Consider the following 27,874-nt stretch of genomic DNA (forward strand, 5'->3'; position numbering starts at 1 on the left):
ATGTAGTTACAAAATTATCTCTGTTTTGGGTGGGGAGAGGTAGAGGAAGTTTAAAAGTTCTAAGTCAAGGAGTTAGAAGAAAGGGAATGCACCTTAATCTTCCCACCCATTAACTTTTTAAAAAGTAATGTAATATATGTGTAAGGTTGGGTAGTACTGTTGCCATGCACTGCTTGATAGCAGGGATATGTTCTGAGAAATGTGGCATTAGGCAATTTTGTCCTTGTGTGGATATCATCGAGTACCCTTACTCACAGCCTGCTGCACACCTGGCTTGTATGGTATAGCCTATCGTTCCCAGGCTACAAGCCTGTACAGCATGAGATTAAATCAAGCAGAAGAGAAAATGATGCAATCGAGAGACACGCTAAACACAAGATGGGCGAGGCTGCTGTTGGCATAACACAACATGCTGTTTTACAGCAAACTTTTTAAAAAATACGTTTTAATTGGTTTTAGGAAGAGAGGAAGGGGGAGAAAGAGAAACATCGATGTGAGAGAGAAACATCAATCAGTTGCCTCCTGTACCCACTCCAACCGGGGATAAACCCGAAACCCTGGGCATGTGCCCTGACTGGGAATGGAACCAATGACCTTTCAGTGCATGGGATGACTCTCAACCAACTGAGCCACACCAGCAAAAATTTTTATGAATAGAAAAAATATACTCTAAAGTAACAATAAAAAGTATAAATACAGCCCAGCCGGTGTGGCTCAGTGGTTGAGCATCAACCTATGAACCAGGGGGTCACGGTTCAATTCCCAGTCAAGGGCACATGCCTGGGTTGTGGGCTCGATTCCCAGTAGGGGCGTGCAGGAGGCAGCCAATCAATGATTCTCTCTCATCATTGATGCGTCTATCTCTCCCTCTCCCTTCCTCTTTGAAATCCATAAAAAAAAAATTTTTTTTTAAGTATAAATACATAAACCAGCAACAGTTGCGTATTATTATCAAGTATTATGTGTTGTATATAATTACATGTGCTATACTTTTATACAAGTGGCAGTGCAGTAGGTTTGTTTACATCAGCATCACCACAAACACGAGTCATGTGTCGTGCTGTGATGTCCTAGGCCAGTGGTCGGCAAACTCATTAGTCAATAGAGGGGAAAACTGCGGCTCGCGAGCCGCAGTTTGCCGACCACTGACATAGGCGATGGTAAATTTTCAGCTCCAGTATAATCTCATGGGAGCACTGTCATATACGTAGTCCGTTGTTGACTTGCAACATCATTATGTGGCCCATGACCGTATAAGGATATGTCTGCACAAACGGAACATGTGTTAACATATATGAAGTACTGCTGGGGCTGAGCAGCAGACCCTGTGCTACGGATGAACAGATTGCTCTGACACATGTTTCTGTGACAGAGAGGGCTAAGGGACTGTTTTACTTTAGAAGTAAAAATCAGTCCTTCGCCTGCCTCTTAGGCTTTTATTGACACAACAGCTTGAACTAAAATTAACCTCTAGATACAATCAGCAAGGTAAGTATCCTTGAGAAAGTATATGTTTCTACAAGGTCGGGTCTTTAAAACACCCTGGGGCTCGGACTTGTTTGGAAAAGTCAAGGTAGGGGCTGCGGCCCTCAGCAAGGTCCCCTCAGAGGCCACCAACCTTTCAGAGAATCCTCCTTTCAGACATTCCAACCAAGTCCCGTGCTTCCCCACAAAGTACGTGTTACACAAAGGGAACATCTTTATTTTAAATCTGTCCTTTTACCTGGCCTCATAGTTGCGTCATGTGATGGACCATAATTTCATATATCACTCGTCTTCAGAGTTTTGCTCTACAAATAATGCTTCATTGCAGACTTCCACAATATTTCTATAACGTAAATTTTTAGCATAACTGCTCAAAGTATTTAAAATATGATAGTTGCACCATTTTTAATTTTTATGTAGATAAATCTATCACTTTTCCTTGGTGGTGTCTGACTTTTATGTTGTTCATAGAAATACCTTTGCAGCCAAGATTATTAAGTCTCCCATTGTTTCTTCTAGGACATTTTGATGTATTCATTTTATTTTTTGCAGGTAATCCATCCATCTGGAATTGATTTTAGTGTAAGAATGTATGCTAGATATTATCTCAGCCCTTGGCTTTATATCCCATGCCTCTCCATCCCATCCCACAGGGCATGAAAGGCTAAAAATGAAGTTGTGCAGACTAAATGTAAGTGGCACAGAGTTTAGACGAATACATTGCCCTGTGACAAATGGAACTCCGGTGTGATGGCAGCAGACACTGGCCCGTTGAGTCAGTCACTTAGCCCCTCAGTGATCACTTTGCCCTTTTGTACAGATGGGAGAGCCTTTGAGGCCTGCACTGCAGGTGTATTTCAGGCTTAGCATTGAAGAGACCCTTTGTTTTCTAAATCGCTCACTGAACTTGAAGACATAAGAGGTCATCTCACCTAAATTCCTCAGTGGACACTATCTCTAGCCCCCAGAATTAGCATGTGCAGATTCTGATTCCAAGACCCTAAAAAAGACCTTTTTTGGTCCTTGCAGCTAACACATTTATTCACTATCTCTGAAGCATGGTTTTGCTTCCTGTTAAAGTGTGCTTGGTCTGCAAAGTATAGTGGATTCACATTGCTCAGCCATATTCATAAGAACGAAGAAAAATATCAGTAGTTCATGACACAGAAATGTTTGCATTCAAGCCCAAAGGGCCCCCGTCCTGGCAGTTTATGTTGTTGGATGTGATGCCTCTAACTCAGCTGTGGTGTGGGTGTCTGGTACCCCTCGACTCCCAACAGGATGCAGGCCGATTTAATTTTTAAATATATTTTTATTGATTTCAGAGAGGAAGGGAGAGGGGGGGAGAGAGAAACATCAATGATGAGAAAGAAGCATCAATCAGCTGCCTCCCGCACGCCCCCACTGGGGACCGAGCTCGCAACCTGGGCATGTACCCTTGACTGGAATCAAACCTAGGACCCTTCAGTCTGCAGGCCGATGCTCTGCACTGAGCCAAACCAGCTAGGGCCAGGCCAATTTCTTTTAAAATCAAAGGAGCAAGAAATGCCTTCCATAGCAAAGTTTTACTACCAAACATTTGGGTATTAAATATAGATATATATTCATATTTAGTATGTATTGGGTCTATTTTAAGTAATTATTAATAAAATTGAATAGGAATGAATAGTAAAAGAATGAGTTTTCATTTGTGTACTCTGTGGTTAAAGTGGATGGCTAGAACTTCTCCTAAAGAGGTGACAGTATTCTACAAGCTGTCCCCTCACCCGGCTGTCTTGGTCCTGGCACCTCGAGCAGGAAGCAAGCACAGAGGCCTCTGTGCTGTGGAGGATGCCAAGTGTCTTTACAACACCCTTGCCCCCAGCAGTCCTGAGCCTGTGACTCAGCATTTGGAGATACAATCACTCGCTTAACAAGCTTGTTTTTCTGGTTTATTCCTGCAGCAGAATTAGAAGAGAGGGCTATCAGCATTGGCACACTGAAGTTGCGTGAGGGAGGCCACAGCCAAAGCTACAGCATCAGTAAATCTCACATTATCTTTGTAAATCAGAGCCTGTAGCACTTCCGCAGAAGCCTGAAGGAGGTTGCCCTACTTCTGTTCCTCGGATGAGTCATGTTGCACTGACGGTTCCTAATGCCCTCAGTCATCAAGGAGATGTGAAATTACATCTAGAATACGGCTAAGTACAGCAGAGGTGGGTTGTGTTTTGAAATGAAAAATGATTGCAGCAGCAAGCTCCTCTAAAGGGTAATCCGAGGGGTCAGGAAGGTCATTGATGGTGCTGCTTTATAACCCGAGTTTTATGGGCTTGCTCCAGTGCCCATGGGCTTGTAAAAACTGGGTGCCTGTTCATGTATCGCTTTTCCATGGGAGAGTGGCTCATAGGGAGGGAGACGCCACCGGTTTCATCGGATCCCAAAGAGGTTTGAACCCCAGTAAGGTCAAGAACCAATGCATCGCTTAAGAACACTTTAAGCCGGAGAGTTGTGTGATTTTAAACTTGGGGACAGGATGGCAGTGCTTGGCTCACAAACAGGTTCTCAAGCTGTGATGAGTTCAGGTCTGTGATGAAGCTAGAAGCCCCTCAGCACGTATATAGTTTAAGCCCCATTTTTTTTTCTTAAAATACGACCAACAGTCTTCACTCTTCCTCTCAGTGCCGCAGCCTAAAGTGAACTTGGCCACAAAGTCAGAGGAGTCCTGAGTCTGGCCTCTGCTCACTCTCTCCCAAGGCACCCAAACTAATTTCCAAGCCCCAAAGTTAAAAATAGCCCCTTCTCCAGCCAGCTGGACAAACAGCAGCCGCGTGGTCACCACAGAACCCTCTCCGTGGGAATGATCCAGCTTTCTTCCCACTGAGCACAGCCCCGGAGCGGGGAGCCATTTCTTGACTTTGGAGTGAATGGAGGCCTCGGGAAAGAACCACTGAGCACACCGTTACAATGAATTGTCTTCACTTTTGTCTCAGATTTCACGAACCTAGAGCTAGGACTGCCATTTTTGTGTATTTCTGACTTCAAGTGATCTTTAACCAAATGATCTATGAGCATTTTGTAAGAACTACAGAAAGTAAATGTGAAGTCCCTCCACTTCCCCACAGAACTCCCGTTCCACTTCCTAGGGGCCCGCTCAGTGTTTCTGTGTGCTTTCCAGCAGTGTGTGTGCCCTTTGAAAACCATACTCCAAAGATCACACATGTGCAATTAGGCATCTTGCTTCCCCTTCACACTATCTTGAAGGTTAACCCACCTCATTCTTTTCACTGGCTGCAGAGTATTCATTGTATGACTGACATCTTTGTTTACGAATGGCCGCATTGGGTGTTTAGATTAGTACCAGTTGGGGCTGTTCCCATCTGTGCCACATGGCCATCCTCCCTCACACACCATGGCCTGTTGGGTGAGTCACCTGTGAAGTAAACAGCTAGTGGTGGGATTGCTGCTCGAGGTCAAGTGCGTGTCGAATTTGATAGAATTTGCACCAATTTATACTTCCAGCAGCAGGGCCTGAGAGTACCTGTCTCCCCAGCCTCACTGACACTGGGTTTTCCAACGTTTTTCTTTTCCACACTAATAGCTAAAAGTATGTTTTATTGTTTTGATTTCTTGTATGAGTTAGGAATAACAGATTTATTTTAAAATAAATACTTGTTGATTTGAGTATAAGAATCAGAGGTCCCTTTTTTCTCATTTAAGTACTTTTGTGTTCCCCATTTCTTACGGTTTTGGCGTTTTGTGTAGAAACTTATCCTTCTAAATTGTGTAATAAATAATTTGAGGGGAAGATTAAGTTTTCTTTTCATTTCTTTTTTTCTCAAATCCCCAGTCACCTTGCATCAAACTAGTATTTCAGTCGGTTCCTCCATCTCTGTAGTTTGGCGAGATCATCTGCAATAGTTCTGATCATTTGATCAGTCGTTTCTTTCAAAATGGTTGCTGTCCTCAGGGCATGGTCCAGAGACGCGGTTAAACCCTGCGGAGGACAAGTGCGCACGTTTTAGTCACACACATTTGCCACTGTCCCTGTTGATTGAGTTCTGTCGTCACACACTGCCAGGTGGACTTAGGAGTGCTTTTTTTTCCACCCGGTCTGTTTCTGTTTTTTCCACCCGGTCTGTTTCTGTTTTTTCCACCAGGTCTGTTTCTGTTTTTAAGAGTTGGTTTCCTCGGAAACCAGTTGGAGATGGAAGGTATTTTTTAGGGCAAGGGACAGAAAAAGGACGGACACGTGACTGATGAGCATGAATCAGAGGGTGAGGTCAGAAACCTGCTGGGCCCTTTCCCTGCTGTGGAGAAAGAGATCTGAGAAAAGGCAAGTTCTTGGGGCCACTGAAGGGGACTTGGGGACAGGACCACTGAGAGGGCAGGGATACCACGCATGCGTGCACAGGCCTTGGGAAGTGGCCTGGGATTCGAGTTTCTGGTTGGAAAACAATAGTGGCTCCCAGCTGTAAGCCCAGTGTCGGTGGGACCGTCCTGGGAGCGGCCCGGGGTCCTGGAGCTGAGGCACTGCCCCCCGTTTCCCTGGGAACCAGTTTAGGAGTGGCACACCCCACGTGGCTGCTCAGGCCCTGTGTCTCTCTGTCAGTGCTGAGCACACACTGTTTTTAGCAGAGCATTTTGGGTGCTCCATACTGTAATAATTTAGAAGCCATCCATTTTGTGGTCAGCAAGACCAAACTTACAAGCTGCAAGGATTCTAGAATGTTTTTCCGAGTCCTCACCTCAGATTTCGTTTCTCCGTCACTGCTAACGTCGCTTAAGGATTTGCTTCCGGAACCCCTGGCAGAGTGGAAATGGGGTGAGGGTGTAGCCAGGTCCGAACTGGAGGTCATGGGAGCCTTAAGGTCTTTTCTGGAAGGCAAAGCACATGGATACTCGTGTGAAGCGCCACCCTCCGCTCTGGGTGCAGGGCGCCTTCCGCGGTGGCAGCTGTCGGTGCCTTGGTGGATGACCGCAGCTGAGCTTCAGAAAAAGGCGGTTCCCACATCTGGGCCTTCCCACGTGGGAAGCTCACTTAGACCGGAAGGTTCTCTCTTCCCCCTTTTCCCCTTGCTAGTTCATTCGTACTTAATCTTTGTAGTTAAGCTTCCCTGAACCCCCATATTAGGTAATAGCACTTGGAGTGACCCCTTCTTGGCACTCACACAGCCTCCTCTTCCCAAGAAGTGAGCTGCATGAGGACAGGGACAGAGTCCACTTTGTCACTATGTTCAGCAGCTAGCACGCGCCTGCCGTGGACACTCGGATAACGTGGTGAGGGAACAAATGAAAGATTGACGTCTTAGCCAGACTTCAGTTTGAATCCCGGCTCTACTACTTAGGATCTAGATGCTCTTGGGGAGGTAATTGGATGCATTAAGCACATTGTATGCACCCAACCAATGGGTAGCCGTTCTTGTCATCATTACTAAAGAGAAAGTGATACTTACTTTCCTGGTTTGGGCTCACGCTCATCTTGAGAGGATTTTGAATTTGCTCTCTGGGAACAGATCCAGTTTGGTTTTGAATAAGCTGGAAAATGTTGGTTCTGATTAAATTCAGAGCATCAGAAACGATCCCCAAATCGTGGATATGTGGGTATCATTTTCTGAACTTCTCTATGTGAATGAAACATTTGATAAAAATTTAATAAATAAGAAAATTGGGGAACATAGGAAACAACTTTGTATCAAGTATTCTGAAGTCAGATAATTCAGGAAAGAAATTCCATTTTTAAAAGGAATTATTAGCAGACAAGAGACCAGGAGTCTAGGTTCCCTGGGTTAGCTGTGCGACTGGGCATATGGCTACCTTTTCTGGGCTCAACGACTTTATCTGAAGGTGGAGGGGTAATATCTTCCAAGAGGTTGACCCACTTGGATTCCTGAAGTCTCCCCCGACTTTAGGAGCAAGGGTTCTAAGAGTCAGAAATTAAGCCACTAGGACAATTCTAGAAAATAGAGACTCAACAGAAGATATGTGTATTAAAGTCACCCCTCTTCCTCCTCCTCTGTCCTCTACCTTCCCCTCTTCCTCCTTCCAGGCCTCCTGTCTTACCCACTGGTCTCTAGGAGCGAGGCTTCACTCCCCCTCAGGAGTAGCAGACAAGAGAGGAAGGAGCAGTGTGCGTCTCCCAGGCCTGGGAGGAGACTGGGTTGTTCACAAAGATGGGATCACGGAGGAGGCGTACTTACAAGGTGGAGAATTTTTATTTTCATTTAAAAAGTGGAGCTGGACAAAGGCTCTTCCTTCGCTATGATTTAAGTAATTCTGTCCCGGGGTGTTGTATCTGTAGTGAAATTCTAAAAAGGAAAGATTAAAAAGATGACTCACTGCCTGGGAACAACAGCTGTCCCCACTTCTGACCTCTTTGGAGGCTCCCTGGTCGCCCTGACCTTTGAGTGGTTCTTGACGGCCGCCTCTGGGGCCCTGGGGAGTCCTAGTGCCGCAGGTCTCACATGGGTTGCTCTGCAGCCCAGCGCCGGGAGCAGAAGAGCCGCTGAGTCCTGTGTTGGGACCTGAAGAAACCCAAGTTGCACAAAGGAGGTGTGAGTCTCGATTGTCGTCATACAGTGTGGTGTGGGGAGCAGAGCTCTAACCGAGCCGGGTCTGCACTAGACACCCCAGTACTTAACTCCCTGCGGTTACCCAGGGGAGTTGCCAGCCCAGGAGTGACAGTCAGGGTCCCTTCCTGACAGCGGAGAGGTGTTCTGATAAGAGAGCCAAAGTCTGTGGAGCAGGTGGGCCTGTGAGAATTTGGCCCTCTGAGTTATCAGACGACCTTGCATTTAGCGTCATTTTTCCAGATTTGCCCCAGTAGATCCACGTTCTCTTCTCAGCCCCGCTGTGGCCAGGAGCTCGTGTTTTGTCACGCAGGCGGTTGGGAAGATGGTTTCCCCCAAGTCAGTCCACAAGCCCATGTAGGAACCTGAATCGGCTGTGCCCTCGCCAGGGCCACGCGAGGCCCGTGGTGGGGAGCGTGTGTGGGAGCCTGAGCCAGGCAGGCGAGCACGGCAGGCTCGGTGTCCAAGCCGCATCTCAGCCCCAGGAGAGAGGAGGCCGGGACACAGCCTCTGCCAGTGCTACAGCCGCTGAATCCGTGAGTGCACGTCGGTGACTGGTCTTTCAAAGTGTGAGTCACAAATGGGAGGAGCTCTAAAAGGACTCTTTTCTTCCCCAGACCTCACTCGGCGCATAGTTATTGAGTGTCTTCTTAATCCTGAACCCAAGGAAATTACACGCAGAGGACAGGGACTTACCCTGGGAAGGCTGTGTTGCACAGTGAGAGCGAGAGATTCAGACAGGCCTGAAATGGAGGCCTGCCTCTGCCCCTTCGCTGGATGGGTGGACATATGTCCACATACTGTGTGTGTGTGTGTGTGTGTGTGTGTGTGTGTGTGTGTGTGTGTGTTTTATGATAAAGAGTAACAGGGTTACTTTGAAGAATATAGGAAGAAAAGTTACTGAATCTTTTTTTTAGTATATTTTTATTTCGGAGAGGAAGGGAGAGGGAGAGATAGAAACATCAATAAGGAGAGAGAATCATTGATCAGCTCCCTCCTGCACACCCCCCATTGGGGATCGAGCCAGCAACCCAGACATGTGCCCTTGACTGGAATCTAACCCGGGACCCCCCCCCCCCCGCCCCCAGTCTGCAGGCCGATTCTCTATCTACTGAGCCAAACCAGATAGAGCTCCACACATTCTTTTGTTTTCCACATATTCTTTGACATGTTGTTCAAGAGGTAGGTTGGATTAGTGACTCGCTTCTAACAGAGAGAATAAAGCAGTAGTGATGGTGAATAACTTCCAAAATCAGGTCAAAAAGGATATTGACATTTACAGTCTTATTCTTTCTCATGGATCCCTTGCTCTGGGAGAAGCTGGCTACCATGTCTTAGTGTCACTCTAGCAACCAATGGCCCTGTGAGTGACCATCTTGGCAGCAGATTCTCAGCCCTGGTCAAGCCTTCAGATGACATCAGTGCTGGCCAGCACCTTAACTGCAGCCTGGTGAGAGACGCTGAGCCCGAACTACCCAGGTAAGCTGCTCCCAGATTCCTGACCCACAGAAACGCGCTAGTGAATGTTGGTTGTGCTGAGTTGGTTGTTTCGGGGTCCTCCTATCTACCCAGCAGTAGATAATGATACACCACCTCTTTGACCCTGGCAAGTCACTTAATTTTTCTGAGCCACCATTTCCTTATCTCTAAAGGTAATTCCTACCTTACGTGGGTGGTGTACAGTTAAATTATATATACTGTGTCAACAGTTCTCAGACTTTTGCTTTCATAGCCCTTCTACACACATAAAATCGAGGGCCCTAGAGAACTTCTGTTGATGTAGTTTGTCCTGCCATCTGTCACAGTAGACACCATTTTCTGTACCTGTGGCGGAATGTCCCCCTGCACTGAGAAGAGCTGTCCTTAGCAGTCAGTCAGCGGAAGATGGGGGGGTAGAGAAATATCTATAGATAAACTTAAATCATTTTTGCTTGAATCACTCAGATCTTTCCAGACTGAATAGGTAGTCCCGAGGCTTAAAAAAATGGTTTTTAACTGAAGTATCTAAAAAATATTTTACTTATGGTATCTTTTAAAATGACAATAATCCATTTCATATTAACAGAGCATCTTTTTAACAAAAGCCAACTTTTTGAAAATAAAAGTTAGAAGAGTGGCATATGTTACGTCTTGGTAAGTATTTTGAATATCTGGGTTAATAGAAGACAGCTGGGTTTCATAGCTGCATCTCCATTCAGTCTGTTGCAATATTGGCCTGGCACCAATATACCAGGTACAGTGTAGTTAGAAAGGAGAGGACCTCATGGTCCCTTAAGGGTCTCAGGGACGCCCAGAGGCTTTCGACCACACTTTGAAAAGCTCTATTATAGCATATAGTATTATAGTAAGTGTTCAATCAATGGCACCTATATTTATTATCACAAAATATATCATCTACAGAGAACAAATACCAGTAGAACTAAATGTGACAGAACAGTGAGTTGGGGCACGGCTCTTGGCTAACAGGCTGTATGAAGGTAAGCACTCTGAGCGCAATCCTTGTTTGCTCTCTGGCTCCGGTTCCTCGTGTGTAAATGGGGTAGATGAGGCTCGGGGGTGACTGTCACACTCAGGAACTGCCTGAGCAGGCAGGCCCGGCCCCGCCTCTTCCCCGCCCAGGGCTGAGCTGCCAGAGGATGTTTTCTGCATCCATTCGCATTGAGGAAGGCTCCTGGGACTAAGAACCATTGAAGTCCGTGCACTGTGCTCTCTGGGTCTCCTCCCAGCTCTGACTGTGTTTCTCTGACACCTGCATGGACAAGTGGGCAGCAGCTCTCGCGCAGCGGGAAGCTGACAGGTACACACGTGGGTCATGCTGGATGGGGTGACACACCCCTGAGGCCACCCAGGGACCGAGGCCATGCAGTCCTGCAGTGCCGGCCAGAAACAGGTGTTGGCACGTTCACCTACTTGACTACACCTTTTAAATCATTTAGTTTTTAATCCTTTATAGTAAAAAACAAAAACACCGTGCAACACCGCAGCCTTGGCAATGCTATTTGGAGTGGCCAATAGCAAGCTGGCGCCCACCGTGAGCAGACCCCACAGAGAAGGACCTTGCAGACTGAGCACCCACAGCCCCAGGCCCTCCACTTACTGAGAAGTGAGTCTGGATGCGGTGCCTTTTCCTGAAGGGCAATGGGAAGCCCTCCACAGCGGGTCCCTCTGTGGCCTTTCTTCTCCAGGCTTTGCTTCCTAAAAAGGTGCATAGATCCCATGAACCGTCAGTAGACTTCGAATAGAGATAGTGAGCGTGTTGGTAAAGGTGACACGTTGCGTTTCATGTCGTCCTCCCAGGGGTCCCCTCTGTCTGTCTGTGAGCTTCCCCAGGAGAGGTGGTACCCAGTGTGGTTTAGCCTGATAAGGACAGAGTTTCCAAACATTAAAAGTGAATCTGTTTGGCCTTAGCTGGTCTGGCTGAGTGGATAGAGCGTCAACCAGCGGACTGAAGGGTCTGGGTTCAATTCCGGTCAAGGGCACATGCCCGGGTTGCGGGCTCAACCCCCAGTAGGGGACGTGCAGGAGGCAGCCGATCCATGATTCTCATCATTGATGTTTGTCTCTTTCCCTTCATCTCTGAAATCAACAATATATTTTTCTTAAAAAGAGGAAATATTGTTCTTTTTTTATTTTTTTATTTTTATTTTTTTTTTTAAATATATTTTATTGATTTTTTACAGAGAGGAAGAGAGAGGGATAGAGAGTTAGAAACATCGATGAGAGAGAAACATCGATCAGCTGCCTCTTGCACACCCCCTACTGGGAATGTGCCCGCAACCAAGGTACATGCCCTTGACCGGAATCGAACCCGGGACCCTTGAGTCCGCAGGCCGACGCTCTATCCACTGAGCCAAACCGGTTTCGGCTATTGTTCTTTTTTTAAAAAAGTGAATCTGTTTGTTCCCCAGAGGCCAATATCTAATCATCATACATACATACTATAGAAATTTAAAGTTTGGAATGATAAAATTTGAAGTTTTTTTCATATTCATGTTTCAAAATCAGTTCTTATCGGGGAAGAAGCCGTGCGGTATGCCACTATGGGTCACCTGGCTTCGAGTCCATAAGTGCAAACTGACTGTATCCCAAGAGTCCATAAGGGGATTTTGTCCCAGGTTTATGGGTCTAGAGGCTGGGGGACATCTGAGCTTAATTTTATCTGTACAGGCCAGCAGGGGGCATCAGAAAGATGCCCTACAATCGTCATTTACCAGCTGCTTCCTCTGACCTGTTGCTTCAGACTCCCTCCTGCACAGAAAGCCTAACTCCTCCAAGGGAATCCCACTAACAGGGCTTAAAGCCCTCGCTCAGCCCCTGGGCACAGGAATAGCCCCGGGGAGGTGCTCATTCTTTGTGTGGAGGCACCATGCCCAAGGGATCCTGGACCGGGCGGGTGAGGCAAGACTGAGAGCGATTCCCAGGAGAGGGTGCTGCTTGGTGCGTGCTGCATGCGGGTCTCGCTGTGCCTGTGGGGTTGGGGCTGGGAGGCCAAGGCTTTCCCCTGCTCTTGGAAAAACACGCAGTCCTCCTGAGTCACACTTCCTCACACCCCATTTTCTCTCTCCACCCCCTCCTCTGGGGCCTTTGAGCATCTGCTCTCCGAAGTGGGAAACTTGGATCTCACTCAAGTGAGTTCAGTCCAACACGACTTTCTTTTTCTGCCTCTTAAGCGTCTCTGTGCGCTGAAATCTTCCTGCCAAATGTAACAGCTCAGGGCAACTCGACTTGAGAAGATAGTTTTAGTGGCTTAAATCCAGTCCCGCCGCAGAAACAACACAGAGGGATAAGCGTTTGCATGCAGCATCTATGCCACACACACCACCCTGCACACACCCTGCAAGCACCCTGTCCGTCTGCAAGCTTTGCAAAGAACACACACCACCTGAGAGAGCCCGTCCTCTGAGAGCGAAGAGGAGCTCTCTGCCCAGTTCATCCTCCGGGACTATTACGGCGTTGACCAAGGTTGCAGTTGGTAAATCATGTCTGCCTCCTCACTCCCCAGCAGTAGGTTCACTGTGAGGACTGATTTTATACTTGGTTGTGCTTTTCTCTCCATCTTGTCCATCACAGAAAAGTCTATTTAGTCTAGAACACTGGTCCCTCTAGGTCTACGCTAGGAATTTGGAAGAGAAACATTTAGTACCTTGAATGCTTGATGAAAATGTTCTTTAAGCATAAAAAAATTTTTATACTTAATAAAACCTTAAAAAAAGTTCAGAATCTAGGTTTAATTCAATAAATAGAAACAGTGGCTGGGATGACTCGGGGGGGGGGGGGGGGGGGGGGGGGGAAGGCGGGTAAGCACAGCAGTGCCCCTTGTGTTTAGAGTCAGAGCTGATGATGGACATGGTGGTTTAAAGTCCTGAGCCACACCAGGTGACACCAGTAAATGTCAGCACAAACACCCTGCTGTTTCTCTTGCGGGGAGGCGGGGCATAAACTCAATGGAACACTTATGATGAGTGTGGTTCCCGTGGGGGAATGCTTTCTTTCAGGAAACCCAGTCTGTCGGACTCCTCATCTGCTGCTATTAGTCCCTGACGTGCATGTAACAGTGGCTGCCAAACAGCTCTGCCCTTCTTGCTCCCGACCTTCCCAGGTAAATTAGCCAGGCTTTGGCCCAGTCCATGGAAGCTTCAGATAAATAATGCTGAATTCACATGGGCCAACAGCTGCTCCAAGGAGCATTTCCAAAGCGTTACAGAGGTCTACGTAGGGTTGTATATCTGTGTACATGATCTGTAACTTGAAGATTTCATGTCGAGTAATGGGGAGAAGTAAGTCCTGAGATGTGGGATAAGGTTTATTTCTGGTGGGACCAGGGAGCAGAGGGGGGACCCAACAGGGAATTTCCCTCCCCCCAGGGGAGTGGCGGGGGGAGCTGGTGGACAGTGGTGTGTAACACTATCCCACCTGGCAGTGTTCAGAGGAGCCCTCTGGACAGACCACCCTCCGTGTGCTGTAGCTGAGATTCTCACCAGGATCACCCGGGAGATGTCAACAAGAATTCCTTCCAGGCCCCACCCTGGCAAGGATGCCCCAGTAGGTGGGGCTGAGGCGTGTGCATGATTTAAACAGCTGCCCGGTGACTTTGATGCTGTCCCCAGTGGAGAACCACAGCCACAGGGACTTGTAACCGGGAGGGAGGCTGGGCTGTGTGCCCAGCCCCGCGGTCTGCGGTTCTGTAGCTGGGCCAGTGGCCCTGGCAGCCGCTCAGCGAGTTGACGCCCACTCTCCCTGAGGCATTATCCCGGGCCCGGCTCCCACCCACCGGCAGCTTAGCAGCCAGAAGCCCTCACCATTCGAGGACCCGGTGGCAGAGGGCACAGCTCCAACCGGTTGTCTCTGCAGGTTGCTGCCTTCCGGAGGCGGAGGCGGAGGCGTGGCGGGGGTCCTGCACCACAAGCACACAGATGCGGCTGTGACCCAGGAAGTGACTCACCCCCTGGCTGCTCACACTCACACTCACGCACACGCACAGCTCTGCCCAGCAGGCAGCCCAGGCTCGCTGCTTGCCACCGCAGGCTGCTGGGTTCTGACTCCTCCCTCAGTGGTCTGTGCTGGAGGCCAGGGCTCAGAGAGAGAGCCTTCAGACAACATACTGTCTTCTTCCCTCCCCAGCAGGTTTTAAATCTCCTGTACAGACAGAGGGCATTCTCCCCTTTTTCTTATCCTTTGGTTCACATTACCCCAAGCTCCACCAGAGGACGGACAGATGTTAGAAGCTAATTTTAAATCTATCCAGCCGGCTCTGAAAGCTTTTCCAAAGAAATACAATCCACTTAGGAGAGCTCTGAAAGCTTTTCCAAAGAAATACAATCCACTAAGAATTAAAACAAGGTTTAGGGAATTAACCCCCCCCCAAAAAAAAATGGCATTACTGGCCTGAAAGGGCTGACACCACCCCGCCTGTATTTCTTATTGTGGTTTTACCCTTTTCAGGGGTGGGGAACCGTTTTTCTGGATATTTATAACATCATCCGAGGGCCATACAAAATTACCACCTTAAAAATTAGCCTGCTGCACGTGGTCAAACATTTAGGTAACTCACCCTAATGCCTTGGCAGGGCCAGGCCCAGTGATTTCCGGGGCCTCACTCGGCCCCTGGGCTGGGCGTTCCCCACCCGGCCTCAGGTAAACGGAGGAGAAGCGCACTCTGCTCCCCATGAGCAGTGCTGGCGCAGCAGCAGCGTGCAGATGGCTCTCCGTGTGTGAATGACTTCCTTAGGAAACGCCTGGGTCAGAGGCTACCAACATGTTTGTGTGACGACAGGAACTGCCAAATGGCTTTCCACAGCGGTGGGAATTACACAGCCACCAACAATGTGGGCCACTCAGTGGCCACACCTCCTCCTCGTCAGGAATGATCAGTTGGAAATGCTTCTGTTAATTTAATAAGGGGGTGGCACCGTGCGTTCATGAGCATTTCCTCTGCTATTAAAGGAGATAAGCGTTTCCCAGGTGCATGCTTATTAGTTGTATTTCCTACTTGCGACGTTTTAGTTCACCTCTTTTGCCCATTAACTTTGGGGAAGGTTTCAGTGTTTTCTCATGACTAAAACAAGCATTTGTTGACTGCTCCTGTGCCAGGTGCTTCGCCCGTGGCCGCCTCATTCCTTCCACCATCCTGGGCCATTGTTCCCATTTTAATGATGAGTAACCTGAGGCTCAGAGAATTTAAGCAACCTGACCAGGTCACCCAGAGTAACAAGTAACACACAGAGCTGGGATTTGCTCCTTCCCCGTATGCTGTGTTCTTAACCACAGTCCTGCTCCTTAGAGCACTTTGTATATTAAAAATCTCAATACTGAACTTTATTTGCACTTAATACTTTCCCAGTTGTCTAGCCTAACTCTGAAGCAGGGCCTTAAAATGAATGAGATTTTGCCAGGAAGCTAGGTGTTTTGAGGATGTGAACATACTTCGTTGGAAAGGCTAACATTTATACAGGGTGGGGCAAAAGGTTTACAATGTTCCTTCGGAAATTAAAACAATAATTTAAAAAAATACATAATAATACAAGAATAAGGTCTTGTGTTTCACGTACTCAGAACTGTAAACTACTTTTGCCCCACCACTGTGTATAATGCTCAACATGTTGTCCTTGACTTCGACAAAAACCTACTCAACTTTTGAATGTCAACCGCAGGCTGTATCTTCACATACCGCCTGAAACCAAAGAATCAAATTAAGGCATTTATCCAGATAATTCAGTTTCTCAGAATTTAGTCTGAAATGTTCTTATAGTTGAGGCTACAAAAAACAAAAAGTGTAGAAAGACAGTGGTGATGGATTGGAATTCCTAATATTACATCTTTAGACAATCCAAAAGAATTTAGCTGAAAGAAAATGCAGATGTGGACTCATGGAAATAGTTCTTGCACCGAGAGTGTCATTCCCATTTAGAAGAGCGAGTACAAAACCATTAAAAAGAAAAATTATTTCTTCCAGGCACGACCCCCAGAAATGTTACTATCCGTCCAGAAGAAATAGCTCTTCAGCGGTTCATTGGTATAAACTGCATTGTTGCAGCCTAAACCAATAAGAGATTTTAAAAACCAACACTTGAAATAGCTTCTAGTTTTTGCAAGCTGGTTCCATTGAAAATAATATGATTCATGGCACTTTGGGAAGTTAAATTTTCATGAAATATTAAAGTAGAATTTTGTAATTCCATGAATGGGTATTCTATAAATGCACAGGAACCGTGTTTCCTGGCATGGAATTGGGCTGTAGGTTATGCATTACCTCATCTGAGGGTGGAGAGGAGGCGGATGGCAGGTCACCCGGGAGGGTTGGCGAACTCTCGGGAAGAGAGCCAGCTGAAGTGTGTTTGCCTTCATCAGCCTTCCCTTCAACATCTTCAAGTAGCATCTCCAACCTGGAGACTTCACCTTCCACTTTTCTAAATAAACAGAAGACATCGTGTAGGGTATGCAGTCAACATTCTAACTAGTAAGAGCAGGTCTTGAACATGGCATTGATCTATGTTATTACATGGTCCGTCCTCAGAAAGGACCCATAATGGACAACCACCCTGACGGGCATCCTGTTTCAGTTTCACTCGAAAGGCCTGGGCTCTGATCCCTATTTTGCTATCCACTGGCTGTGCATCCTCGGGCAAATCACTTTCTGTGCTTCCAAGGTCTCAATTTTAACAACAAAAAAAAATGTGTCAAATCTACATGAAGAAAACAAGCTCCTGGACCCGAATACTCATTGCAAAGGTTTTTAACTCCTCCCAAACTAATCTGTAAATTCAACACGATCCTGAACAAAATTCTAATGGAATTTTATTAAGGACATCTGGTGAGCTGATTATAAAGTTTTAATAAGAGAGTGCAAGAATAGCTAAAGAAAGTTTAAACAGGCGGAAACATTTCAAAATAGATACTAAACTCCAGTAATTTAAAACTGTGTGGTTAATATAGGAGTAGATACCTAGGTCAGTGGGATAGAACTGACCCGTCCCGTTACCCATGGAGATTTCGTTTATGATAACATGGCTTCCTCCACCAGCGGGAAAGGCTGGCCTGCTCAGTGAGCAGGAGGACTAAGATGACAGCATGAAAAACCATATTGATAATCAAATAAAATATGGGGAAATGTGTTCTGCCCTGGCAGGCAGAAGAGGATGAAGAGCGGACAAGGAGAGACTGAACATCTGAAGGAAGAGAAATGCTGAAGCAGGCCACAGGTCGTGGGAAGAGATGGGGCTGGAGAGGCCGGGAAGTGAGTGAAGGAGGAAAGGGGGTGAGTGGGTGTGAAACTATGCAGATTCGGAGGCGGAGAAAAGATATTTTTGAAGGAATTTGTTATCTTTTCTGTGAAGCCAAAGACGATAATATCACGGCTTGCTGGAGGTAGAACCCCATTTCTTGGCCCCTTGGTTTCAGGTGTTGGTGTGTGTGAAAAATTCAGACGACTTCCAGACAACATTCCAACAAACCAGATGCATGAAATCCAAACAGTTATTTTTGCATCTTACCTTTTAAAGGTAATAATAATAATGTTTTCATAAGAGTGCAACCGTTGACTTCAACAAGCGATTAGCCAATGAATCTGCAGAATTCTTTCCCCTGCAGAAAAAGCTATCTGCAACGGCCTTTGGTCTCAGGGCTTAGAGGTTCTCGGCATACCAGCCCTCCAGGGCTACATGGGGTTCTGCTCATTGACAGCTTACACCCACGTGAGAGCAGGACCAGCCTGGAACTGAGCAGCTTCGCCTGCCCGAAGCGGTGGGACTGCGTTTACTGAGCCGCTCCTGTGTGCGGATATAGTTGCAGTTGGAACGCTGTTGGTTTATGCCGGGGCCAGGCAGTGTGGGTGGGACTGGGATATAAATAAGGCCTGGACTGCATACCTTTGGTCTGCATGCGCACACAGGCCTGTCTTTAAACCCCTGCCAACAAGTGGGATTCCTTGGAAAATAAATATCCTTACTCTCTTCGTTCTTAAATAAATAGAGAAGGCATATGGAGATCTTTTTTTTTTTTTAAAGGCTTTTGGGGGGAAAATCAATATTAAAACCCCATCCTTGCTGTCTAATTAGTTGGTATTAAAACAACAGTAGACAGAGGTTTCATTCATTTTGAAAAAGTAAAATTGTACTCTGGGGAAAAAGCCTCAGGATGCAAGTGCGAAAATACAAACCATTAAACTATTTTGGCATCAAGAATGATTTGTGTTAAAATGCTATGAATAGAAAGAGCTGACCTTACGAATATTAAGCCCACTGAATGGATCCTTTTAATTCATAGCAGGAAATTATGTGGAAACAATCCCGGCCTTGATTCCTGGAATACACCTTAAAGCTGTTTGGATTGGAACGAGGATTGCGGTGCCATAGAAACGGCCAGTCGGAAACTTCAGTGTAAGTATGCATCCGAGATTCTAATGTGGATTTGCTCAGGAATCACTTAAGTTTTAACATTTTCCCTTTATCCGGATTTGTGGGTCCCTTACCCCAACATTAACCAACCAGACAACGATCCTCTCCTGCCCACTGCCCCTTTGAAATGGTCTGTGGATGAGAAAGAAAGGGAGGAAGAGAGAGCGGGGTGGGGGGTGGGGGAGAAGAGGGACAGAAGAGAAGAACCAGGCAGAAGAAATAAGGGCAAGGGGGGGTGAGGGAGAGGACAGAGCAGCGTGGAGAGGTGGAGGGCCTCTGGGGTGGACTGGGAGCCCTCCACGGTGTTCTCGTGCTCTTCTGGGTCTCAGCACCAATTATAACGACGTCGCACGAAATGCAAGATGGTGGCACATTGTCTCCGCCAGGGGACAGCTGTTCATTCTGGACACGCCATCTGGTCATCACCTAGCACGGGACCTTCCACGTAGCAGGAATTCCTCACTGTCCTTCGCGTGTGGTGACCCCTACTCATTGGTGGCAGGGGCTTTACTGGCCCTAGACCTTTCTGGGCCTTTCGTGGCTCTCGGGCACTGAACCAGCACCTGAAGGAGATCTCTTCTCGAACCCTCCCACCTTTCAGTTTAAACCTGACCTTGTGGGGTCAAAATCGCTGCCAGCTGGGGATTTAGGCTGGTGGACTTGCTGCTCCAAAGCCAGCTGCTCCTCAGCCACAAACTCCTGCTTCAGCAGTTCCAGGTGCGCCTGCAGTTTCTCCAGCTCCTGTGGCAGAGAAGGCCCTGGCGTCATTCACATGTAACCCCGCGCATGGAGCTGTGTCCCCCAAACCCATGAGGGTGTGCCCTACATCAGTGCACAGCGGAGCCGTCATCCTTCTCCCGGCCATTGTTTTGTTTTGGAGTCTGACATGTAAAATTCAGACAGGGGCCATCTCCACACACCACCCTCACTCGCAGCCCCAAGCTGCAAAGCTCGGCGGTTCTGATCTCTCTCCCAGAACCCACGCAGAGCCTCTCGGCGGGACGTCAGTAACCCTGCATATTTGCAAAATGATTTTTAGCTTCTAGAACACGTTCCATTCCTTTTCTTACTTAATTTACTCATTGGTGTTGTAGATGTTGCGAAGTAGATTTTATTACCCCGGTTTTATAGAGGAGGAAATCGGAGCTCTAGGGCGTATGTCTGATGCCACATAGATCTTACAAGGGAACTGAGCTTAGGACCTGGCTTTGAGTCTGTGGCACTAAGAGGGTGAGATGGGGAAGGAACAGCTGGAAGTTTAGCCCCAAGCTACGAATGGGTCTTCCAGATGTCGCCACGTCGCCACACGCAGCCTCACACAGGTGCATGTGTAAACCGTGCAGGTCAGGGTCTTGTCTGGAAGTGTAGAGACTTTAGCCCTACAGTCCCAGTCGCTAAACATTCCCCGATCAATGTCTCCATCTGGCCCCGGGCTGGATCGGAGTACTTTGCCATGGCTCAGGGGAAGAGGTGAGACTGAAGTTAGGCTTGAAGGGTGCTCAGGAGGGCCTGGACCAGGCAGCAGTCATGAAAATGGACAGGAAAGGGTGAATCAGAGAGAGATTCCCCAGGGCAGGAAAATAGCATCATGGAGTTAAAGGATCAGACCACCAGGGTTCAAGTTCAGACTCTGTCCCCTACTAATTGTATATGATTTTAGTGAACTTGAACTCTAAACTTCAATTTTTTCATATTGTGAAAGTTAAATGAGCTAATGCTTAGTGCCATAATACATACTCAATAGTGGGTAGCTATCATTATTATTATTAATAATGGATAAAGAAGTTTGGAAACATATTAGCTATTGGGTACAAAAAAATGCAAGTGTGGTAAATATTTTCTATTTCTTCCCCCAGATCCATCCTCCATCCTTCTCCGTGCCCCACCCAGGAGGCTGACCTTCCATGGACGGCGTCAACAGGAGGGAGGAACTGAAGAAGGATGAGGTAGGGGTCTTTGTTTCCCTGATTTCTTCCTGCCTGTATCATCATGGACCAACTGTGTCTCTACCAAAAGCCACAGAGCTTGTCAGCTACTCCTACAGCTACAGCTACTCCCCTTGGGCTGGAGTATCTGTCCTTCCTCTGTCCCTTAACCTTGCCCACACTGTTGTTAAATGATGCCTTATTAAACTCTCCTCGATTACTCCATCGGAGCAGGCCACCTAGTTCCTACCAGGCCGCTGATTCTCTAAATCTCACAGTCAATGATCAGGGGTCTAGCTTGGGAGATGGGCAGAGTGTGAAAGCCCTGACTAAAATGAGGAATTTGGGAAGGCTAACAGCTTTGAATGAAGATGTCAGTATCAACGAGTTCCACAGTGTTGGATGGGAGAGAATTTTCAGTACAGTGGGCTATCCAAGTGAAGAGGCAAACGTTTGGAGATATGGATGGGAAGTTAGGACTAGTCATTGAGGAATTGGTAGCACAAACGTGACATTAAAGTCATGAGAAAGAATTTAAAGGAAGGAGAAAAGAGAAGAAAGCTAATTATAAATTATAATTTAGGATCTTGGATTTTGAATCATGTTGTATCTCAGAAGAAGATAGGGCATAGTTTTCTAGTCATAAATTTTCCTCATTTAATTCTCATAACAACTCTGAGATGGGAAGACATGCTACATGTCTAAGATCATACAACCACTGTGTAGATGGCTGCTCCATTATCGGAATGCTTTCTATGCTGTGCTGCTCATGCCGAGAAGGTTCACTTTAGCCCTGTCTGACCATCTCCTGACACCGAACCACAGGGGCCTGGACCAAGGCTGACACTGTCAGGCGTCACCTTTCCTCTCCTCTCTGTCCTGACACAAATCCCCACATGCCCTTGAACATCAGGAAGAAACGCCCTGAGTGGAGGGCTCAGAAGGCCAGTGTCTTGAACCACTTCTCCCTGCTTTGCTCAGCCCCTTAAAATTCTGTGTTCTCCCAGTTCCTAAAAGCCCGGGTTTTTGGAGTTTGCCTTTATCATTCACTCCTTAACTCCCCCAATCTGACTTCCATAGACACCCCCCCACACACACTTTATTGAAACCGAGCTGGCCAAGATCCCTCATGACCTCCGGGTTGCCAAACCCAAGGCTCATCATGCATTCCTTCCTTGAACATTTGAGGGTGTGGCTCACTCCCTGCTTCCTAACACCGTCCTTTCTCTTGGCCTCTGCAGCTCTGCCCTTTCCAGGTCGGCCTTGACCTTTAAGAGTCACTCCTCATAAGTCTCCTTGGGGACCTCGCTTCTTTCATCTGCCCTGGATTGCTGTTTCCCAGGATTCTAACCTTGGATTCACTGCTTACTCTGTGTCTTTGCCTAGGCAATCTCATATACCCTGTAGCTTCAAACCACAACTATACTCAAATGTACATTTCTGGCCCAAACAAGTCCTCATTTGGTCCATATCCATTGCTCTAATTGCCTCGTGGACCTCTCCAATTGGAAATCCTACAGGGAGCTCACAATGTCACAAACGGAACTGGCCTCCTGCCTGCCTCCCACACCCATTCTGAACTGGATCCTCCACTTTTATTCCTGACCTCGATTGTCCAAGCTACAAATCTGAAATTCATCCGAGCCTCCTCCCTTCCTTTACTCACCCCTTTCGATCTGCCTCCACTTCGTTAAACCCTTAGATCTGTCCCTTCTCATCCTTATTGTCAGCCCTGGTTCAGGTCCTCATAACTTGTTCCCTGGTATGGCTTCCTAGCCAGTCTCCGTCCCTACAGTCTTATCCCCTTGGTGTTCGCTTTTACTTGATGTTAAGCCCCCCAGGCTGCCCATCACTCAACCTCCGGATGAAATCCAAGCTCCTCGGTGTGGTTTAAAGGGCTTTCATGATGCAGCTGTTGTCGACCTTTCTAGTCTTGTCCATTCCCCTCTTCACCACATGTACCCTGGGCTCCATCTGGTCAGTTGTAGCTCCATGCAGTTCCTCACCCGCTCAGCACTTTCCTTCCCTGGGCCATTGCACCTGCTGGTTCCTTTTCCTGGACCACCCCTTGCCCCCTTCTCTGCCAAGCTTACCTAGATTCCTCCTACAATGCCCAGCTCAGAAGTCACTCCTAGGAAGCCCTCTAAAGCGCCTAGCTCTGACTGACAAGGCTGAGCCTCTTCTCGGCCGCCCTCAGCATCACCTGTAACCTTTCTCAAGCTGCATGTCACTTGTCTGTTTACCAACCTGTGTTCCTAGGAGATTATCCGCCGCTAGAAAAAGAAATAGTTTCATCATCTCCAAATCCCTGGTAGAGAGTCTGGGACATGAGAAGCACCCAATAAGTGTTTGTTGAATGAATGAAGGAGTTATTTAATAAGTATGATGAATGAATGAATAAGGAACCATCTCTTAAGGTTCGGATCCTCCTGGTTTTTGTGCCGTCTGGGCTCGGAAGCACAGCCTGCCTGAGCTTTGCTTGTGCCCTTTACATCAGGACTCGTGACCATGTCTTGCGGTTGACCCAGTGGCCTAGACTACATCTTCCACTTGGCACATTTCTGGCTCTCACAGTCTCAGCTTTTTGCCCCATTGCCAGGCTCCACCCCCACTTCCCATGACCCGGGCACTGATGAACAAGGCTGTGGTGGTTACAACATAAATGAGGGACTTGAATAACTACAACCAGCAAGGATGTGGAACCCAAAGATTTTGATCTGAAGGCACAGCTTCAGGATCAATTTTAAGTGTTCGAAGTATTATATATTGAGTTGCCAGATCCTGGTAATTCTTATAACCTACATCCCCTGGGACCCGTCGACTCTGGATGGGCTCTGTGACCCTTTATAACAGCTGGTGTGCTGGTCTCTTGGACCTGCCCTGGTCTCAGATTTATTATGGGGCAACCGGTGAAGAAAAACAGCAAACAGCCATAAGTAATAGATCCCCTGAGAAAGAGAGGGCTAAGCACATAGAGAAATTCTAAGCTCTTTTAGTTCCTGTAACACGAAGCCCCAGACCTCAAATAATCAGTGAGACCTGAGCCTCAGCACTTTGGGAAGGAGAGTGGGGGGATGGGAAGATGGGCGAAGGGAACAGAGGAAATCGCATAAATTAAACATCAAAATTCTGTACTAGTTCCCATATAACAAGCTTGAAATATGTTATTAAGGACCTTAATTCAATTTGATTTAGAATTCTAGGGAGTTATATATGTATGACCAAGGCCAGGCCTCTGGGGGCCGTTCGGCTATGGACACAAGGTTGCTGCCCTTAACCCCCGGCAAAACTTCCACCCGAGCACCCCCACAGCCCCTGCAGAGAAGGCCCGGTGCTGGGAGGCCTTGTACTTTCCCCGGGTCAGATTCCCCAGGAAGGACTTATTACCAGCCTCTCGTCTTGCTCGTGGCCGGGAGAGTCCTGTTCTAGGCTTCTGGAAAATTCTTGCACCTGCAGTGAAAAAAATGCAGTATTTCACGAGTGGCATGGTATCTTATATTTGAATTTGGTCACGTCTACTGTTCATAATCGTTAAAGGTATTACTTTAGTCTTCAGCTGATCAGCCTGTTCTTTCAGCTTCTGGCACATCTCCCTCCCTTGGGATATCTTTTGGAATATGGAAGAACTCAAGGAAGGGTCTTTCTGAGAGGTGGATGACAGCTTCCAGAGGCGGGTCTCGGATTCTGTTCCCACAGAAGAGAGAATAAGTTGGACTACCGTTCATCTCAAGTTCACTGCAGATTTATTAAGTCCTGAAAATGGAAGTTGGTGGCAATCACCACCATTTGCTATTTACAATTTCTCCTAAACGTGTGTCTGAATGAAAGAGGTTGAAAAACGCTTGTACCTGCGAGCTGTTCTTGGTGGCTGTGTGTTGCAGGCTGCACCTGCATAATTAAAGGATAAGAAAGTGTTACTGTTGATAGTGATCAAGGACGCCATTATTCAGAATGGCTGGTGGTTCTGGTCCTCCAGGCAGCCCGTGTTGCATCAAGGCTGAATCACCTCTGACACTGATCTGTGGGTGGCCCAGGGCAATTACTTATCACCGTAACCCTCAAGCTCTCACGGAAAATGGGGACAGTAATAGAACCTATTCCTGGGTCCTTATGAGGAGTAAATGTTAAATACTTAAGACTCAGGCACCTGGTAAGCACCGAGTACAGGTTAGCTGTTAATACTATCATGTCTGAGGCTATTATATGGAACACGCAAACATTTCTCCTAAAACTAGACCACAAGCCCCATGAGGCCTTCTCACCAGGTCTGTTGCTCTCACTAACACCGAACTCATGGTAGCTGCACCTTAGAGCAGAATATAAAATAGTATGCATTAAGTTCCATAACGTGTGTCAAGACGGCGATTTTTACCAGGACATAGCCCTTTCCGCTCACACAGGTGGACAGGAGTTTACATTCCAGCGTGATTCGCCTTGAGGGGCTGCCCATCGCTCACAGCACACGGAGCTCAGAAACAGGCCGGTGCCAGGAGCTAAACGGTGTGGTCACACCAGACTGACTGTTATGAATGTCTCCGCGACATGATGGGTATAAAACCTATAGAGTCCAGTTCTCCAACCAGAAAGGACTAGAGAAGCCCGGCTGGCGTGGCTCAGTGGTTGAGCGCCGACCTATGAACCAGGAGGTCACGGTTCAATTCCAGGTCAGGACACATGCCTGGGTTGCAGGCTCGATCCCCAGACGGGCGTGCAGGAGGCAGCCCATCAAAGATTCTCTCTCATCATTGATGTTTCTCTCTCTCTCTCCCTCTCCCTTCTGCTCTGAAATCAATGAAAACATATTTTTTAAAAAAGATGGGGGAACTCAAATTCCAGGTGGGAGAATTTGGACTTCATTCTATGATGTGTTATTGTTATTCCAGCCCCTGGTTCTTCCCATGAGGCTCCCACTGGGCTTCTGAGAGGTCACAGAACTTGTTCAGAACCGGAACAAGAGCCTCAGAACTGGAACGGGTGTCAGTCACCCTCCAGAGACCGGCTCTGGCACCGAGGGGCGGCCCGGCCTGTTTCCAGAGGCGACTTCTCCTACCTCTGTCCGCTGGGAGGGGTCCCCAGTCTTCCTTTCCTGCTCTTCCTTCTCAGCTCGGTCTGGCCTGGCCGTACCTTCTGGAATTTCTCGCCCAAGAGCTGACCCAGCTCTCAGTTCAGGAGAAAAGCTGGCTTCTTTGTCTGTTGGGAGTGGTTTATCAATCGGATTATTTCTAGGGATTTTCACTTGGGGAGCAACACTAGAGCGATCAGAGAACCGGTAACGGACTTGGCCGTATTTGAACCCAGGGCCTGATCTTGTGTTTTCCGTCTGCAGTTTCTGCTCTTGGCAGCCTTTCTGTTTCCTGCTTGGACCCTTGGATTTAGTTAGGAAAGTGGAACTTTGCGGAAGGCTGCCGTCTCCAGCAGCCACTGGCTCTTCTGTCTCAGGGGTGTTTCCTGCTGTCGTGGTCGGGCAACAGCTGGGCTCACTGCCCATGTCATCCTCCCTCGGGGGGGTGAGCTGGTCAGTGAATTCTGGGGTTGGTTCTTTTGGCCAAAAACTCTTAACATATTGCAAAACAATACTTTTAACAATGGCTTCATCTAGACTGTCCGCACTGGAGACCCCTGGGCGAGTTTCCCAGTGACTGCCGTGGCCTCGTAAAAGCTCCTCTTTGGGAAGATGCTGCTGTAAAACAGCAGAGAGGTCTGACTTCGAACGGTCCCCTTTCTTCGCTGGGACGTGAGGAGTTGGGGGGCAGCATTGCTCTGCATCAGAGTTTTCCTTGGCAGCGTGTTCTGTCGTTTTACCCAGAGTCAAGACCGCGCCTGCCTTTCTGCACGTCCCTTCTTGTGCGGTCCTGTCTGGGGGGTCCTCTGCTGTTGGAATCACTGGATCTGAGGCACCCAGGATGTGGTTTTCCGAGGAGAAACTGTGCTCGGCGTGCAGCTTAGTTTGGGAGAAAGCCCCACCGTCAGGGAAGTCCGCGCGCTGCTTCGGAGCCTCACGCTCTGAGAACCCGGCCTTGTCCATGTGGGCTGGGCCTTTGTCCCTGTGCCCGTCCTGGGTGTCCTCAGTTACGCCAGCAGCGCTCCTGGTTTTCAGGGACTGCCTTCATTGTCTGTCCTGTTCGGTGCAAAAGGAGAAGAGCCTGGTTGTTAAATACATTAGAATAATGTGTGGAAGTGGGCTGTCCCGGGGTCTGAGCCAGAACAAACTGGATGCTTCTCAGTGGTGAAGGCAGAAAGCTCAGCAGGCGCTAAGCCATCCTAAATGCTGCATTAACATAATCAATGGTTTATACCAGTGGTCGGCAAACTCATTAGTCAGCAGAGCCAAATATCAACAGTACAACGATTGAAATTTCTTTTGAGAGCCGAAAACCGACTTCTGCGCATGGGCCACGAAGTTTCAATCGCACTGTCCGTGCGCGCCCGCACGTGGTATTTTGTGGAAGAGCCACACTCAAGGGGCCAAAGAGCCGCAGTTTGCCGACCACTGGTCTATACGAAGGAGAAAAGGGGGGTGGTAAACATTTTATTCATTAAATCTGGTTAATGACCACATATTGACCAATCTGTCTTAGTCCACACATCACTGACGGGCCTCTCAGCTGTATAACATTAAACGTGTTTGCTCGGCTAACATACAATCTCCCACCTCTCTGTCCTGGTTTTGAAGGATGCCCAGTGCAGAAGGCAGGTACTCTTCCCCCCTGGCGGTAGTTAAAGGACGAAGGAAGAAGTGGCATGCAAGAGACACGGTCTCTTTAGAACTATTTTTAAAATCTGCTTGTAAATGAATATATTGTTTGATGGTGAAAACTATCACTAACTAATTTGAATTCATTACCTAAGACATCCAAATGGCCAACATGTACATGAAAAGATGCTGAACATCACTAATCACCAGGGAAATGCAAATCAAAACCACGGTGAAATATCGCCTCACGCCTGTGGGATGGATGTTATGGAGGAGAGGTAAAAAGCGCTGGCGATTGTGGAGAAAAGAGACCTCTGTGCACTGTTGGTGGGA

At 47.7% G+C, this 27,874-nt stretch overlaps 1 protein-coding gene across 1 annotated transcript; it reads right to left on the reverse strand.

The window, feature by feature from the left end:
* Positions 1-160: 160 nt before the first annotated feature.
* Positions 161-27,549, reverse strand: AKNAD1 (AKNA domain containing 1). Its single transcript, XM_079762023.1, has 12 exons — positions 25,833-27,549; positions 25,110-25,153; positions 24,392-24,531; positions 24,235-24,297; positions 19,536-19,663; positions 16,780-16,972; positions 14,330-14,475; positions 11,128-11,225; positions 7,662-7,985; positions 6,918-6,999; positions 6,210-6,339; positions 161-5,458 (listed from the first exon to the last, which is right to left on the reverse strand). Exons 1-12 carry the CDS (start codon positions 26,870-26,872, stop codon positions 5,327-5,329), a joined length of 2,520 nt encoding a protein of 839 aa, XP_079618149.1. The 5' UTR covers positions 26,873-27,549; the 3' UTR covers positions 161-5,326.
* Between the last annotated feature and the right edge of the window lie 325 nt (positions 27,550-27,874).

The sequence above is a fragment of the Cnephaeus nilssonii genome, assembly GCF_951640355.1.
Source record: "Cnephaeus nilssonii genome assembly, chromosome: 21".
NCBI classification, from domain to species: domain Eukaryota; kingdom Metazoa; phylum Chordata; class Mammalia; order Chiroptera; family Vespertilionidae; genus Cnephaeus; species Cnephaeus nilssonii.